The sequence below is a fragment of the Delphinus delphis genome, chromosome 13, assembly GCF_949987515.2.
Source record: "Delphinus delphis chromosome 13, mDelDel1.2, whole genome shotgun sequence".
NCBI lineage: Eukaryota > Metazoa > Chordata > Mammalia > Artiodactyla > Delphinidae > Delphinus > Delphinus delphis.
The window spans coordinates 40,028,454-40,041,412 of record NC_082695.1 but is presented as its reverse complement, the minus strand read 5'-3'; the positions used below and the strand labels follow the sequence as shown (position 1 = coordinate 40,041,412).

The window sequence follows — 12,959 nt, the reverse complement described above, 5'->3', positions numbered from 1 at the left end:
GACAGCGCTCGGCCCAGGCCCGTAAGCGGTGAGTTACTCTGATAGTGCTTTTCTGTGATAATAACAGTGGTAGCGTTTACCCGAGTTGTCACTAGAATCACAAAATAAACTCACTGCTGGAAGGGAGTGTGGTTCGTTTTCTCATTTACAAGTTACCTGGGACTTCAACGGGCTCTGTGACTTGTTCTGAGAGGCCCAGTTAGGAAGTGGCACGCCTAGGAGCGTTTACCATCCTTCCACCCTCCTGTGTTACATGCATCCATCCAGCAGACCTTGATTGAAGCTCTATTGTGTTCTACGGCCCCGTGACCACGTGTCAGGGTGGAGGCAAATATGAGAAACACCCATTCCCTGACCACATCGAGCTAGAACTCCAGGAGAGGGGCTAGAGCATCATTGACATGGTGCTGAGAAACTAAACATAAGACAGAGGAAGAAACGGGCCGAGTGTCACTCAACCAGCTCCTGGTAGGCAGCAGGACAAGGACTCAGCTCTTCTGCCGTCTAGGTCAGCATTCCTTCATGGCCCCATGTTCCCTGCAGGCTTGTCTGCAGAGATCAAGTCCCTCCCCAGGGTCAGATTACTGAGGAAACGTTCTTGGGCTTTGTGATGGTTAATGTTTTCATGTCAGCTGGGCTATAGGGCTCAGATGTTTGCACACCACCAGGCCAGATGCTGCTGTAAAGGCGTTCTGTTAGACGTGACAAACATTTAAATCAGCTGACCTTGAGTAAAGCAGGTTACTCTCCACGAAGTGGGTGGGCCTCATCCCATCAGTTGCAGACCTCAACGAGAAAAGCGGGAGGTCCCAGAGGAAGAAGAAATTCCGCCTCCAGGAGGCCTGTGGGCTCCAGCTGCGGCATCAGCTCCTTCCTCGTCTCCAGCCTGCTGCCCTGCAGACTTCAGCCTTGTCAGCCCCCGCAATCCGGGAGCCGAGTCCTTAAAATAAATCTATCTATCTATCCCCACATCTATCTATATATACAGACACATATCCTGTGGGTTCTGTTCCTCTGCAGAACCAAACACAGGTTCTTTCTGCTATTCTTCCTTTAAGGAAAGTGAAGGCAGAGAGGAGACACTCGTGCAGGCAGTCGGGGTAGCCGCAGCAGGAGCCTGGAGCACAGAGGCGGCAGCTCCAGCCAGCATCACGTGGGTGACACCGACCCTGACTCCCAGGGCCAAAGTGGTTTGTCCAGGGAGCCTCAAGAGACGGAGTTACACTTCAGAAGTGAAAACAAAGATGCAGCCTTAAACGCAGGTACGTTATTTTAAATCCTGAGTTCCTCAATCTGGCATCACACTTCGCATTTCAATCCAACTATCAGTAGAGTTGCCAGATCTCAAACCCGAACCCCACCATTGGCGGCCTTTTCTCACTCTTGGAAATACTATAAGCCTTTGTGACTATTTTAATTCTGCTCTTTGTTTTGAGCCAGGTTCTTCGGAGTTTCTGGAGTATTTTCTTCTCGTCTGCTCCTCACTGTGCTTTTACTCTAAGACACTTTTATTCCCAAAGAGTATTAAAAAAAAAAAAGATAATAAATGTCCAGGGAATCAGGGAGCTTGTCTGCTGTGCTCCCCCCAAATCTTCCAGCATCAAGCACAGCCCTGGTCCCTAGTACATGCCGAACAGATGTTTGTTAAATGAAGGGATAAGAGCTATTGAAATGCTCTTCCAGGTCCAGCCCTGTAGTTCTACAGATGTGCATTCTCTCCTTGACCCCTGCAGCGCTGCTGTGAGAGGTATTGCTCCGAGGGATGCCAGCTTCTTCCCCTGCAGTGAATAAGCTCACAGAGTGAGGCGACAGTCCTAGACAACACAGAAATTGCAAGGGAAACAGAGCTCCTTATTGTTTCAGGGGTGTTCTCGTCGCGCGTGATGTTAGAGCTTTTCCTTCTGTTGGAAAAGCAGGCTGGCGCCTTCTCTGGCGCTCTTCACTCACAGCCGCAAAGCCAACATTTCAGTTCCACGATACTTAGCACCCTCCACTTCTCTGGCTAACTGGGCTGAGAGCAGATCAGATCTACAGAAAATCCCAAGGCTTCTTCCAATCACCTCAATGCTCTCCTAGACACACGCTGAATTACAGAGCAGAGGGCCCGTTCAAAGCAAAATTGCACAGAACTTGGCCCAGCCCTATGGATTTTGTTTTCCCCCTTGGAAAGGCCGGGAGGGCTCTCCCGGGAGCATCCCAGGTCAGAAACTTTCCCCTGCTGTGTCTTCTGCCATCTGCCGGTGCATGTGGCTTCTTCCCGGGGCCAGTTTGGCGGATTCAAGAGAATATGCTGACACGCAGAAGGAGGTTAATCTTGCACTGGCAACATATGTTGCCAGGACTTTTCTAAGGAAAAGTCTGCAACTACAACCCAGAGACTAGAGCAAACTCCAATGGGGACAGTTCGGGCCCTGGGCCACTGCGGTTTGGGGGCAGCTGCACGTTGAGTGCCTTCAGTGCCAAGTCATGGGAGGGCCGCTGTCTCCACACTCCCACCCTCCTGGCCTCTGTTCTAAGTGCTGACTAGTTGCGACTTAGCAAACTGCACCAGAAAAAAAAAGGGGGGGAGGAGGAAGGAAAGAAGAAGAAGAGAAAGATGAAGGACAGGAAGGCAGGAATGACGACAGACAGGACGGAAAGGAGGAAAAGGGAACAGTAAACCCCCAAAGGACCAAGCTTCCAGAGAGTCGCGGTGTGTTTTGTGGTTGCACATAAAGAGCTGAGTCAGACGTCAACACAAACGTAAAACTGAAATACACAGAGACAATTCTCTATGTGGCCTCACAGCTACGATTTGACTTTCAGCTACAAGAAAGAAAACTGCAGGGCACTTGAGTGAGTCAAAAATAAACTGAGGGCTTCCCTGGTGGTGCAGTGGTTGAGAGTCCTCCTGCCGATGCAGGGGACACGGGTTCGTGCCCCGGTCCGGGAAGATCCCACATGCCGCGGAGCGGCTGGGCCCGTGAGCCATGGCCGCTGGGCCTGTGCATCCGGAGCCTGTGCTCCGCAACGGGAGAGGCCACAACATTGAGAGGCCCAGTACCAAAAAGAAAAAAAAAAAAAACTGAGAAGGAGATGGCCTTGTGCTTAAAGTCTGGAGTAAATTAAGTTAATGCAAAACATAAACGCTGGACTGCAGTTGGCAAGCGCAATTGAGAAGGGTTTTAGACTTCTTTTTAAGAAGACTTTTAAAATTTTTAAAGCAATATAGAACAAAGCCACACAAACATTTTTTGGCTAGAATATACCAGACCATCTGATGTAGCATTTGGGGCCACACTGGTTTGATTCTAAAATTCCAGGGGCCAAGCAATCAACTTCATCTAAGAAAGATCACAAAATACTGGGTCAGACCTTGATGCTAGACCAGATTCAGATTTCAGCATGTCTGGGCTTCAGCCACTGTTTTCAACGCTGCCCCCGAGGAAAAAATTTAAAAGATCACAAAAGCTGTTAGAAAAAGCAAGCACTAGAGAAGGGAGACCATCGCTGACAGAATGTAGGAGCGTCCCAAACGCTTCCAGAGCCTAATGGTTCAAATCTGGAAGAACAAACTTTAGGGCACACCTCTACACCCCGCCAGGAATGAGGCTGCCCTGAACCTTCTCCTCCTGCTTTTGTCTGACAGACCTCGTTTTCACTACTCTTAACCTTGCCTGCTCCCCACATAAGTCCCTCTAGACTCGGCCCCTAGTGGACCCTGAGGTGGAAGGCCTCCATCCCGTCTCCCTCCTGCGAGTTCTCCTTCATTTGGTCAATGAGAGATTCAGTGCCTCCAGCTTAAAACAGAAATGTAAGCACCCCCAACTCGTGCTCCAAAGCTTCATTATTTGGGACATCTTTCAACAGAAACAATATATGTACAAGGACAAGGTGACCACACCAGACCATAGCGCCAGCTCAGCACTGAATCTGCCTCTAGTATGATGCATACAACTCCAACATAAGCATCACCTGTACTGAGGTTTCCACAGGAAATGCGCTGGGCATTCCAAATTCTAACACAGAACTTCTCTGGTTGAACTCAAGGCAGGGAAACAAAAGATACCCCTTCTTTTCCGTACCCTTCCACCTGCCAGGTGACCTAAATCTCTGGGCAGGGACGGCCGAGAGCTTCTGTGGCCCGAGAGGCAGAGGCTGAGAAGTGGGGCAGAGGACAGAGGTCCAGGACATGTCAGGGGATGAGGAGGAAAAAGAAGGGCTTGGGATATGGCACACAGGCATCTATGCAGACAGGGAGATCAACCAGGATTGAGGCTACAGGCTCTTAAAATGATGTAGAGGGAAGTATGAGGCAGAGAAAGGAGGGTTAAAGGAACAGCAGCCACCGTACAGGTGAGCGCTTCCCGGGCTCTGAGAATTTTACACATCAGTACACACGTAACCCACACAACGTGTCACAGGGCGGGCGCTATTACCAGGAAACTGAGGAACAGAGGGGGTAAGAACTTGCTCAAGTTGATAGCTAGTGCGAACCTGGTTCTTCGCCACTTTGTCTCCTGCTTCGGTGAGGGACCTTTCCGCTCCTGCCCCACTCTCCCAGCTCCTTAGCGTGGCCGCCCTCATGGGTGACGTGCCTCCGCGCCGATGCTACCCGCCTCCTGTGCTCAGAGGCTGGAAGCTAGAAACAGCACTTCCCAGATTCTCCTGGCGCTGGGCTCTGGGTGCCAATCGGGTTTTGCAAATAACTACTTGAATAAGATTAGAAAGGCTGAGCATTTCTGCTGCTGTGCCCTGGCTGGCTTCCTGGGGGCCCTGGATGGCCATGGAGGCAGAAGGACCGCGGTCCCCCTGTCCCTGAGCTGCATCGCAGGAGTCTGGGCTTGACACAAGGAGCCTCCTTGGAAGCCCAGCCTGGAACCTAACTGAGTCGGTCAGCACCTAATAACCCACAGCAAGTCCCTGCTGGGTTTAGTTCCGGCCCTGAGCCCTGACTGATCACCTTCCCTTCTTCTCTCCCCTCGTTTTCCCTATGACCTTAGCCACCGAGGAGAACAATGGCAGGCAATGGGAAGGAGGCGGAGGAGAAGAACGGGGGCAAATTCATTCATTCATTTGCCGGTCACCCAACATTTACCGCACACCCATCATGCTCTAGGGACTGGCCAGACTCCTCCCCTTCCCCTCCAGCGCCTTCAGTGACTCTTACTAGGATGCGGGACTAAGAGGCGAACCAAGTCTGTGGCTCTGTGTGTGCCGTTCCCTCGCCTGGAACACCCTGCTCCCTGCCCTTGTCTCCTTGGCGGTTTCCTCAACACTATCCAGGTACCACTTCCTGCCCAGAGCCTGCATTTGTACCCAGGTGCTGACTCCAGAGCCCATGGGCTCGACCACCTGGGAGGAGGAAGAGTAAGGCTGAAAAGACAAAGGAGGGGAGGTGACATGGCCTGGCCCTGAGGACAGTCACACGTAACATACATATATAGACCAGGGGCTCATTTATTAAACAATAGGCCACACAGCTCTGCCAAAAGGAGCCTCTGCATTTCCTCAGGGGGAGACTTACCTCGGGGGACTGACGATCACTACGTACATGTGGCCCACTTACCTTGGCAAACAGGGAAGGAGTAGAAACCCCAGCGGCAGGCATCGCACCGAGGGCCCCCCACCCCGGGGCGGCACAGACACCGCCCGTGGGCATCACATATTTCGGGGAGAACTCCTGCCAGGTTACAGTCACAGCCTGCGAAGGGGAAGAGATGTTCAGCGGGGTCTCCATCCTCCATCCCTTCACCCACAGATTCTGAGTAATCTATGGTTTACACACAGTCCTAACCCAGGAGACTGCATCTTAAGGGGAGTGAAACATCTCTCCTGGAAAGATCAGAGATACCATTCAGAAACATCCAGGGCAGGCTCTGGTTTGCAAAGTACCTACAATCTTCTAGCATCTACCCCCATGGGAACAATTGTTTTTCCCCAAACTGAGCCTTGTTTAGTAAAACTTCAACTTCATAGATTCCCATCGAATGATAATCTTGAATTAAACATATTCCTACCTCCATTTCTCAGAAGAAAAGAGATGAACATACATTTAGCCCTAGTAAGTGCCAGACGTGGCTTTGGGGGAACCTCACTTGGCTTGTCTCAATCCTCCAGGCATGAGCCCTTCCCAGCAGGCAGGCTGCTTCCAGTCCTACCTCAGCACCTCTGCTCTGGCCGGCAGGTAACACCCCTCCCCTGGTTCCCTCTCAACCTTCAGGTCTCGGTCAGGAAGGCCTTCCCCACCCAGTGTGTACCAGCAGCTCCCCCTTCCCTCTCCCACTCTCTATTTAGCTGTGTTTGTCTTTCACACTTTAATTATCGAAATCACTTATTGGCCTCATGACTGACTTTGACCAGTGGAATGAGAGGCAAGTGCTGTTGTGGGATTTCAGAGCCCAGGTCACAACAGGCTTTGTGGTTTCCATGTTCACCCTCTGGGAACCCTGAGACCACCAGGGAGGTACCCTGTCTGACCTCATCGAGGATAAAAGGCCACATGGAGAGAGACACCGAGCCCCAGCAGACCCTCCAGCAAGTCCGGCAGAAAGACTGCCCAGCCGAGCCACAGGGTTGCGAGAAATAACCCTTATTGTTTTAAGCCACTAAATTTTGGGGTGATTTATTACATAGCAATAGAAGAACGAAACACCTATCAAACTGAAAACTTAGGGAGAGCTCACCTCAGGACTCCCGCTGCCGTGTACAGTATGTCTCAATCAATCAATATTTCCCAAGAAGACAGAGCTCTTGCTTGACTTTATTATGGATGGATTAAATAGTGAAGTCAAGCAAAAGCCCGCAAGATACGTAAGCATTTTATAGTTGAGGAAAAAGATGCTCTGAAAGGTTTTTTTTAATAGATTTTTTTTTTTTCTTTTTTGCGGTACGCGGGCCTCTCCCTGTTGTGGCCTCTCCCGTTGCGGAGCACAGGCTCCAGGCGCGCAGGCCCAGCGGCCATGGCTCACGGGCCCAGCCACTCCGCAGCACGTGGGATCTTCCCGGACTGGGGCACGAACCCGTGTCTCCTGCATCGGCAGGCGGACTCTCAACCACTGTGCCACCAGGGAAGCCCTTTAATAGATCTTTATTGGAGTATAATTGCTTCACAATACTGTGTTAGTTTCTGCTGTACAACAAAGTGAATCAGCCATATGCATACATATATCCCCATCTCCCCTCCCTCATGAGCCTCCCTCCCACCCTCCCTATCCCACCCCTCTAGGTCGTGGCAAAGCACCAAGATGATCTCCCTGTGCTATGCAGCTGCTTCCCACTAGCTATTTTACATTTGGTAGTGTATCTATATCTATGCTACTCCCACTTCGCCCCAGCTTCCCCCTCTCCCCACCCTGTGTCCATAAGTCCATTCTCTATGGCTACATCTTTATTCCTGCCCTGCCACTAGGTTCATCAGTGCCAATTTTTTTTTTTTTTAGATCCCATATATGTGTGTTAGCATACGGTATGTGTTTTTCTCTTTCTGACTTACTTCACTCTGTATGACAGACTCTAGGTCCATCCACCTCACTACAAATAACTTAATTTTGTTTCTTTTTATGGCTGAATAATATTCCATTGTATATATGTGCCACATCTTCTTTCTCCATTCATGTGTCGATGGACATTTAGGTTAGTAGAAAGGTTAATTAAGTTGCTCAAGGTCACACAGCCAGAGGAGCTAAGTAGGGCTTTGAACCCAGGTCTGTCTGATTCTAAAGCCCATGCCCTTTCTATGATGCCAAGAATACAAGCTGATAACTGATTTTAAAAGCTGTGTTCAAGGTATGTTCCAGATTAGTGTATGTATTCAAACCGTTCTCATATTTAAAACATCTACATTTCTATCAAGAACATTAGCATCAGTGGGAAGCAGCTGCGTAGCATAGGGAGATCAGCTTGGTGCTTTGCGATGACCTAGAGGGGTGGGATAGGGAGGGTGGGAGGGAGGCTCATGAGGGAGGGGATATGGGGATATACGTATACATATAGCTGACTCACTTTGTTGTACAGCAGAAACTAACACAACATTGTAAAGCAATTATACTTAATAAAGATTTTAAAAAACCAAGAACACTAGCATCTAAACCTGCAACATTGTCCCTTGAGGAAGATCCTGAAAGACTCAAAGATTTGACTGAGTTCCCCCCACTTCTCAAGGAAGGGAAGTCTCATGCATTTCAGAAAGGTTTTCTACAAGGGTTAGAGTAATAGATAATCTGAAAAGTTAGCTAAATCCCACACCTTCCCTTTGCCCTTTTTCAGGTAAAAGGTTAGTAACAAAGTTGTGGAATTATTTTTTTGTAATAATTAAGAAAAAAAAGATCAGGGTATATCAGAGCAACTTTACAGTCTTTGCATAATCTCTAACTTGTTTATACTTCAGCAGTCACCTAAGTTGACAAGAAGGGCACTGGATGTGTCCAAGGGCATATTCATCACAAGAGAAGCCTTGGAACCCAGGCTGGCACGAGCACCGCCCTGACTGTCCATCACAGCAGCTGTCCATCACAGCTGCCATACAAGGTCCCAATGCCAGGGCCCCACAGGCTGAGAACACCACAGGGAAATGCAAAGGTTTACTGTCAATTACAGTCTTGGCATTAGACCAGGCACTGGAATTCAGTAAGAAACTTGAACTTTACAAAGGCATTGAAGTCCAAGGAATCCCGGTTTACAGCCACTTGTAAACAGAAAGGAAGCATCTAGTGCCTATGCATTTCTAAATTTCTGTTTCTGAAATTCACTTTTTAACTTAGGCATGATTTCCACAGTGTAGTGGTTACCACGTTCACCTGACCCTTAACTTATCTGGCAAGTACTCCTACACGGTGCAGGAGCCAGAAACCTCTGAGGTCCCTCACTTCTCCCCGACCCTCACCTCCCACACCTCCTCACCAGGCCGTAGTGCTTATATCTCAGGAAAGCGCCCGCAATCCTCCTCTCCTTCCAGACTTCCAGAGCCTTCCTCCAGGACCTCATCCTCGTTTGCCTGGATTATTTCAAGAGCCTCCTGACAAGGCTGTCTGCTTCCTGTCTTCTTCCAACCCACTCTCCACACTGGTGCCAGGAGTGATCTTTCTAGAACGCCAACCTTTGCATATCAATTTCCAGATTAACCCCTCCACGGTGACCCAATGCCTTCAGTACCCAATCCAAAGTCCTCGACATGTGTGACACAGCAGACCCTTCAAAATCTTCAGGCTGCCAGAGCCCGTGTGGCACCTCTATGCAAACTAGAAAAAGGTGGCTCTTCCTCGAGATGCCTTCCTGTCACTTGCTGTAAAATCGTCACCATATATATACAGGTCTGCCACATCCTCAATGCCCCCTCCTCCTGGTCCCAGGAAGCCCTTCTAGAACCTCTGCCTTCCCCTTCCTCCTTTCCTTCCCTCCTCCTTCCACTGTTCCTTCCATCCTTCCTTCTCTCCTTCTCTCCTTCCCACCTGCCTTCCCTCCCTCCCTTCTGTAAGGAGCTGTAAAGATGCCCCTTGTGTTTGCTCCCATGGCTCCGTGTTCTTGCCCTGTCATAGCATCAACTCCTGCTGTTCTAACTGCTTGTCTGTGTGTCTCCCACAGGCCTGGGGGCTTCCAGGGAGCAGGGACCGTGAGAGGCAGCTGCCTTGGCCATGCCTAGTATAGAGGAGGCACTTAATAGGAGTTTAATGAGTGAAGAATATGCTAAATATTCAAGACGACAATTCTCTTGGGTAAACACCATTCCTTGAGTTTTATTTTATTGGCACAGAGCTGCCAAACCGAGATATCAGAATTCACCCGTTCACCTCTAAGCTGTGTCTGGCTTGTCTCCACGCCAGCAATGTATGCCCCACCCTGCCAGCCAGGTGAAATGCCCAGCCTGGGGAGAGACAGCAGGAAGGCATGCCCTAGTGGCGGTCGCCCCACCTCTCAGAGTTCTCATCATTAGCGCGTGCCCCGGCCCCGATCACACTGACGCAATACGTCGGCAATGGCAAGTAGCTCCTTACAAAGTGATGGGGAAGCAACACCTTCTCATGGTATTTGTCAAGAAACCTCTGGGCAGCCATGTCTTCAGGTCAAATGCGCTGCTTTACAAAATCATCCCAAGACCGTATCAATCTCCTAAGGTAAGCACCTGGAGTCTTCCTGCAGCTGTTGATTTTGCCTGTCACCACTCTTTGTTTGAATTTGGAGGAATAAAACTGTGCCCATGCCCGGAGGCCAGTGTCCCCCTAGAGTGAATGTTTTGTGTATCCTGTCATTTTCAAAAAGAGCCCTTGAAGATGTGTCTACTAAACGTTGACCTCCTAACAATAAATGTTAAGTGGTTATAAATGATCACTTTGACCCAGAAAATCCAAATAATATCCAGTCATGAAACATAACGAAAAACCTAAAAACATTCTGATCTGCAAAATGGTTCTGTCCTTTTGCTTCACGTCCCCTTTGGTTCAAGTGTCTGGAATTGAGCCTATGGATTTTCTAAAATTCTCAATTGGGGCTGCACACTGGAAGCTCCTGGTAAAACATCATTGCCTGGCTGTGGAATCCCAAACTCAGAGATGCTGATATAATCCCAGGATCTATAAACTATGGCCTGAGGGCCAGACCCATCCCTGTTTTAGTAAACAAAGTTATATTGGAACACAGCCAAGCTCAATCATTTATTATACATACTGTCTATGATTCTTTTCATGTTACTATAGCAGATTTGAGTACTCACAACTTTGCCTACAAAGATGAAAATATTTACTATCTTTATCCTTACAGGAAAGTCTGCCAACCACTAAACAGGAATTTCTACTAACTAGAGCAGTTGTTCTTAACAAGAGACATATGACAGAATCATCTGGAAAACCTGTGCAAAATGCCAGCCTGAACTTCACCCCTGGAAATCTAGATTTAAGATCTGGGGGTGATATATGCCATCTACAAGAGACCCACTTCAGACCTAGGGACACATACAGACTGAAAGTGAATGTATGGAAAAAGATATTGCATGCAAATGGAAATCAAAAGAAAGCTGGAGTAGCAATTCTCATATCAGACAAAATAGACTTTAAAATAAAGACTATTACAAGAGACAAAGAAGGACACTACATAATGATCAAGGAATCGATCCAAGAAGAAGATATAACAGTTGTAAATATTTATGTACCCAACATAGGAGCACCTCAATACATATGGTTAACAGCCATAACAGGGGAAATCGACTTTAACGCCCCACTTTCACCAATGGACAGATCATCCAAAATGAAAATAAATAAGGAAACACAAGCTTTAAATGACACATTAGACAAGATGGATTTACTTGATATTTATAGGACATTCCAACCAAAACCAACAGAATAGGGCTTCCCTGGTGGCGCAGTGGTTAAGAATCTGCCTGCAAATGCAGGGGGCATGGGTTCGAGCCCTGGTCCGGGAAGATCCCACATGCTGCGGAGCAACTAAGCCCACGTGCCACAACTACTTGAGTCTGCACTCTAGAGCCCGTGAGCCACAACTACTGAGCCCGCGTGCCACAACTACTGAAGCCTGTGTGCCTAGGGCCCGTGTGCCACAACTACTGAGCCCGCATGCTGCAACTACCGAAGCCCATGCACCTAGAGCCCATGCTCCGCAACAAGAGAAGCCACCGCAATGAGAAGCCCACGCACCACAACAAAGAGTAGCCCCCACTCTCTGTGACTAGAGAAAGCCTGCACACAGCAACGAAGACCCAACGCAGCCAAAAATAAATAAGATAAATAAATTTATAAACAAAACAAAACAACAGAATACACTTTCTTCTCAAGTGCTCATGGAACATCCTCCAGGATAGATCATATCTTGGGTCACAAATCAAGCCCTGGTAAATTTAAGAAAATGGAAATCGCATCAAATATCTTTCCCAACCACAATGCTATGAGACTAGATATCAATTACAGGAAAAAACTGTAAAAAATACAAACACATGGAGGCTAAACAATACACTACTAAATAACCAAGAGATCACTGAAGAAATCAAAGAGGAAATCAAAAAATACCTAGAAACAAATGACAATGAAAACACGGTGACCCAAAACCTATGGGATGCAGCAAAAGTAGTTCTAAGAGGGAAGGTTATAGCAATACAATCCTACCTCATGAAACAAGAAAAATCTCAAATAAACAACATAACCTTACACCTAAAGCAATTAGAGAAAGAAGAACAAAAAAACCCTATAGTTAGCAGAAGGAAAGAAATCATAAAGATCAGATCAGAAATAAATGAAAAAGAAATGAAGGAAACAATAGCAAAGATCAAAAAAACTAAAACCTGGTTCTTTGAGAAGATAAACAAAATAGATAAACCATTAGCCAGACTCATCAAGAAAAAAAGGGAGAAGACTCAAATCAATAGAATTAGAAATGAAAAAGGAGAAGTAACAACTGACACTGTAGAAATACAAAGGATCATGAGAGAGTACTACAAGCAACTATATGCCAATGAAATGGACAACCTGGAAGGAATGGACAAATTCTTAGAAAAGTACAACCTTCCAAGACTGAACCAGGAAGAAATAGGAAATATAAACAGACCAATCACAAGCACTGAAATTGAAACTGTGATTAAAAATCTTCCAACAAACAAAAGCCCAGGACCAGATGGCTTCACAGGCAAATTCTATCAAACATTTAGAGAAGAGCTAACACCTATCCTTCTCAAACTCTTCCAAAATATAGCAGAGGGAGGAACACTCCCAAACTCATTCTACGAGGCCACCATCACCCTGATACCAAAACCAGACAAAGATGTTACAAAGAAAGAAAACTACAGGCCAATATCACTGATGAACATAGATGCAAAAGTCCTCAACAAAATACTAGCAAACAGAATCCATCAGCACATTAAAAGGATCATAGACCATGATCAAGTGGGCTTTATCCCAGGAACGCAAGGATTCTTCAATACACACAAATCAATCAATGTAACACACATTAACAAACTGAACAATAAAAACCATATGATC

General features: G+C 47.5%; 1 protein-coding gene across 1 annotated transcript in view; it reads right to left on the bottom strand.

The window, feature by feature from the left end:
- Window positions 1–12,959, bottom strand: part of LAMA3 (laminin subunit alpha 3) — a 241,905-nt gene that overhangs the window by 144,874 nt on the left and 84,072 nt on the right. Inside the window, exon 12 of the mRNA XM_060028799.1 lies at window positions 5,549–5,683. Coding sequence (XP_059884782.1) covers window positions 5,549–5,683 — 135 coding nt within the window. The remainder of the gene's footprint in view (window positions 1–5,548; window positions 5,684–12,959) is intronic.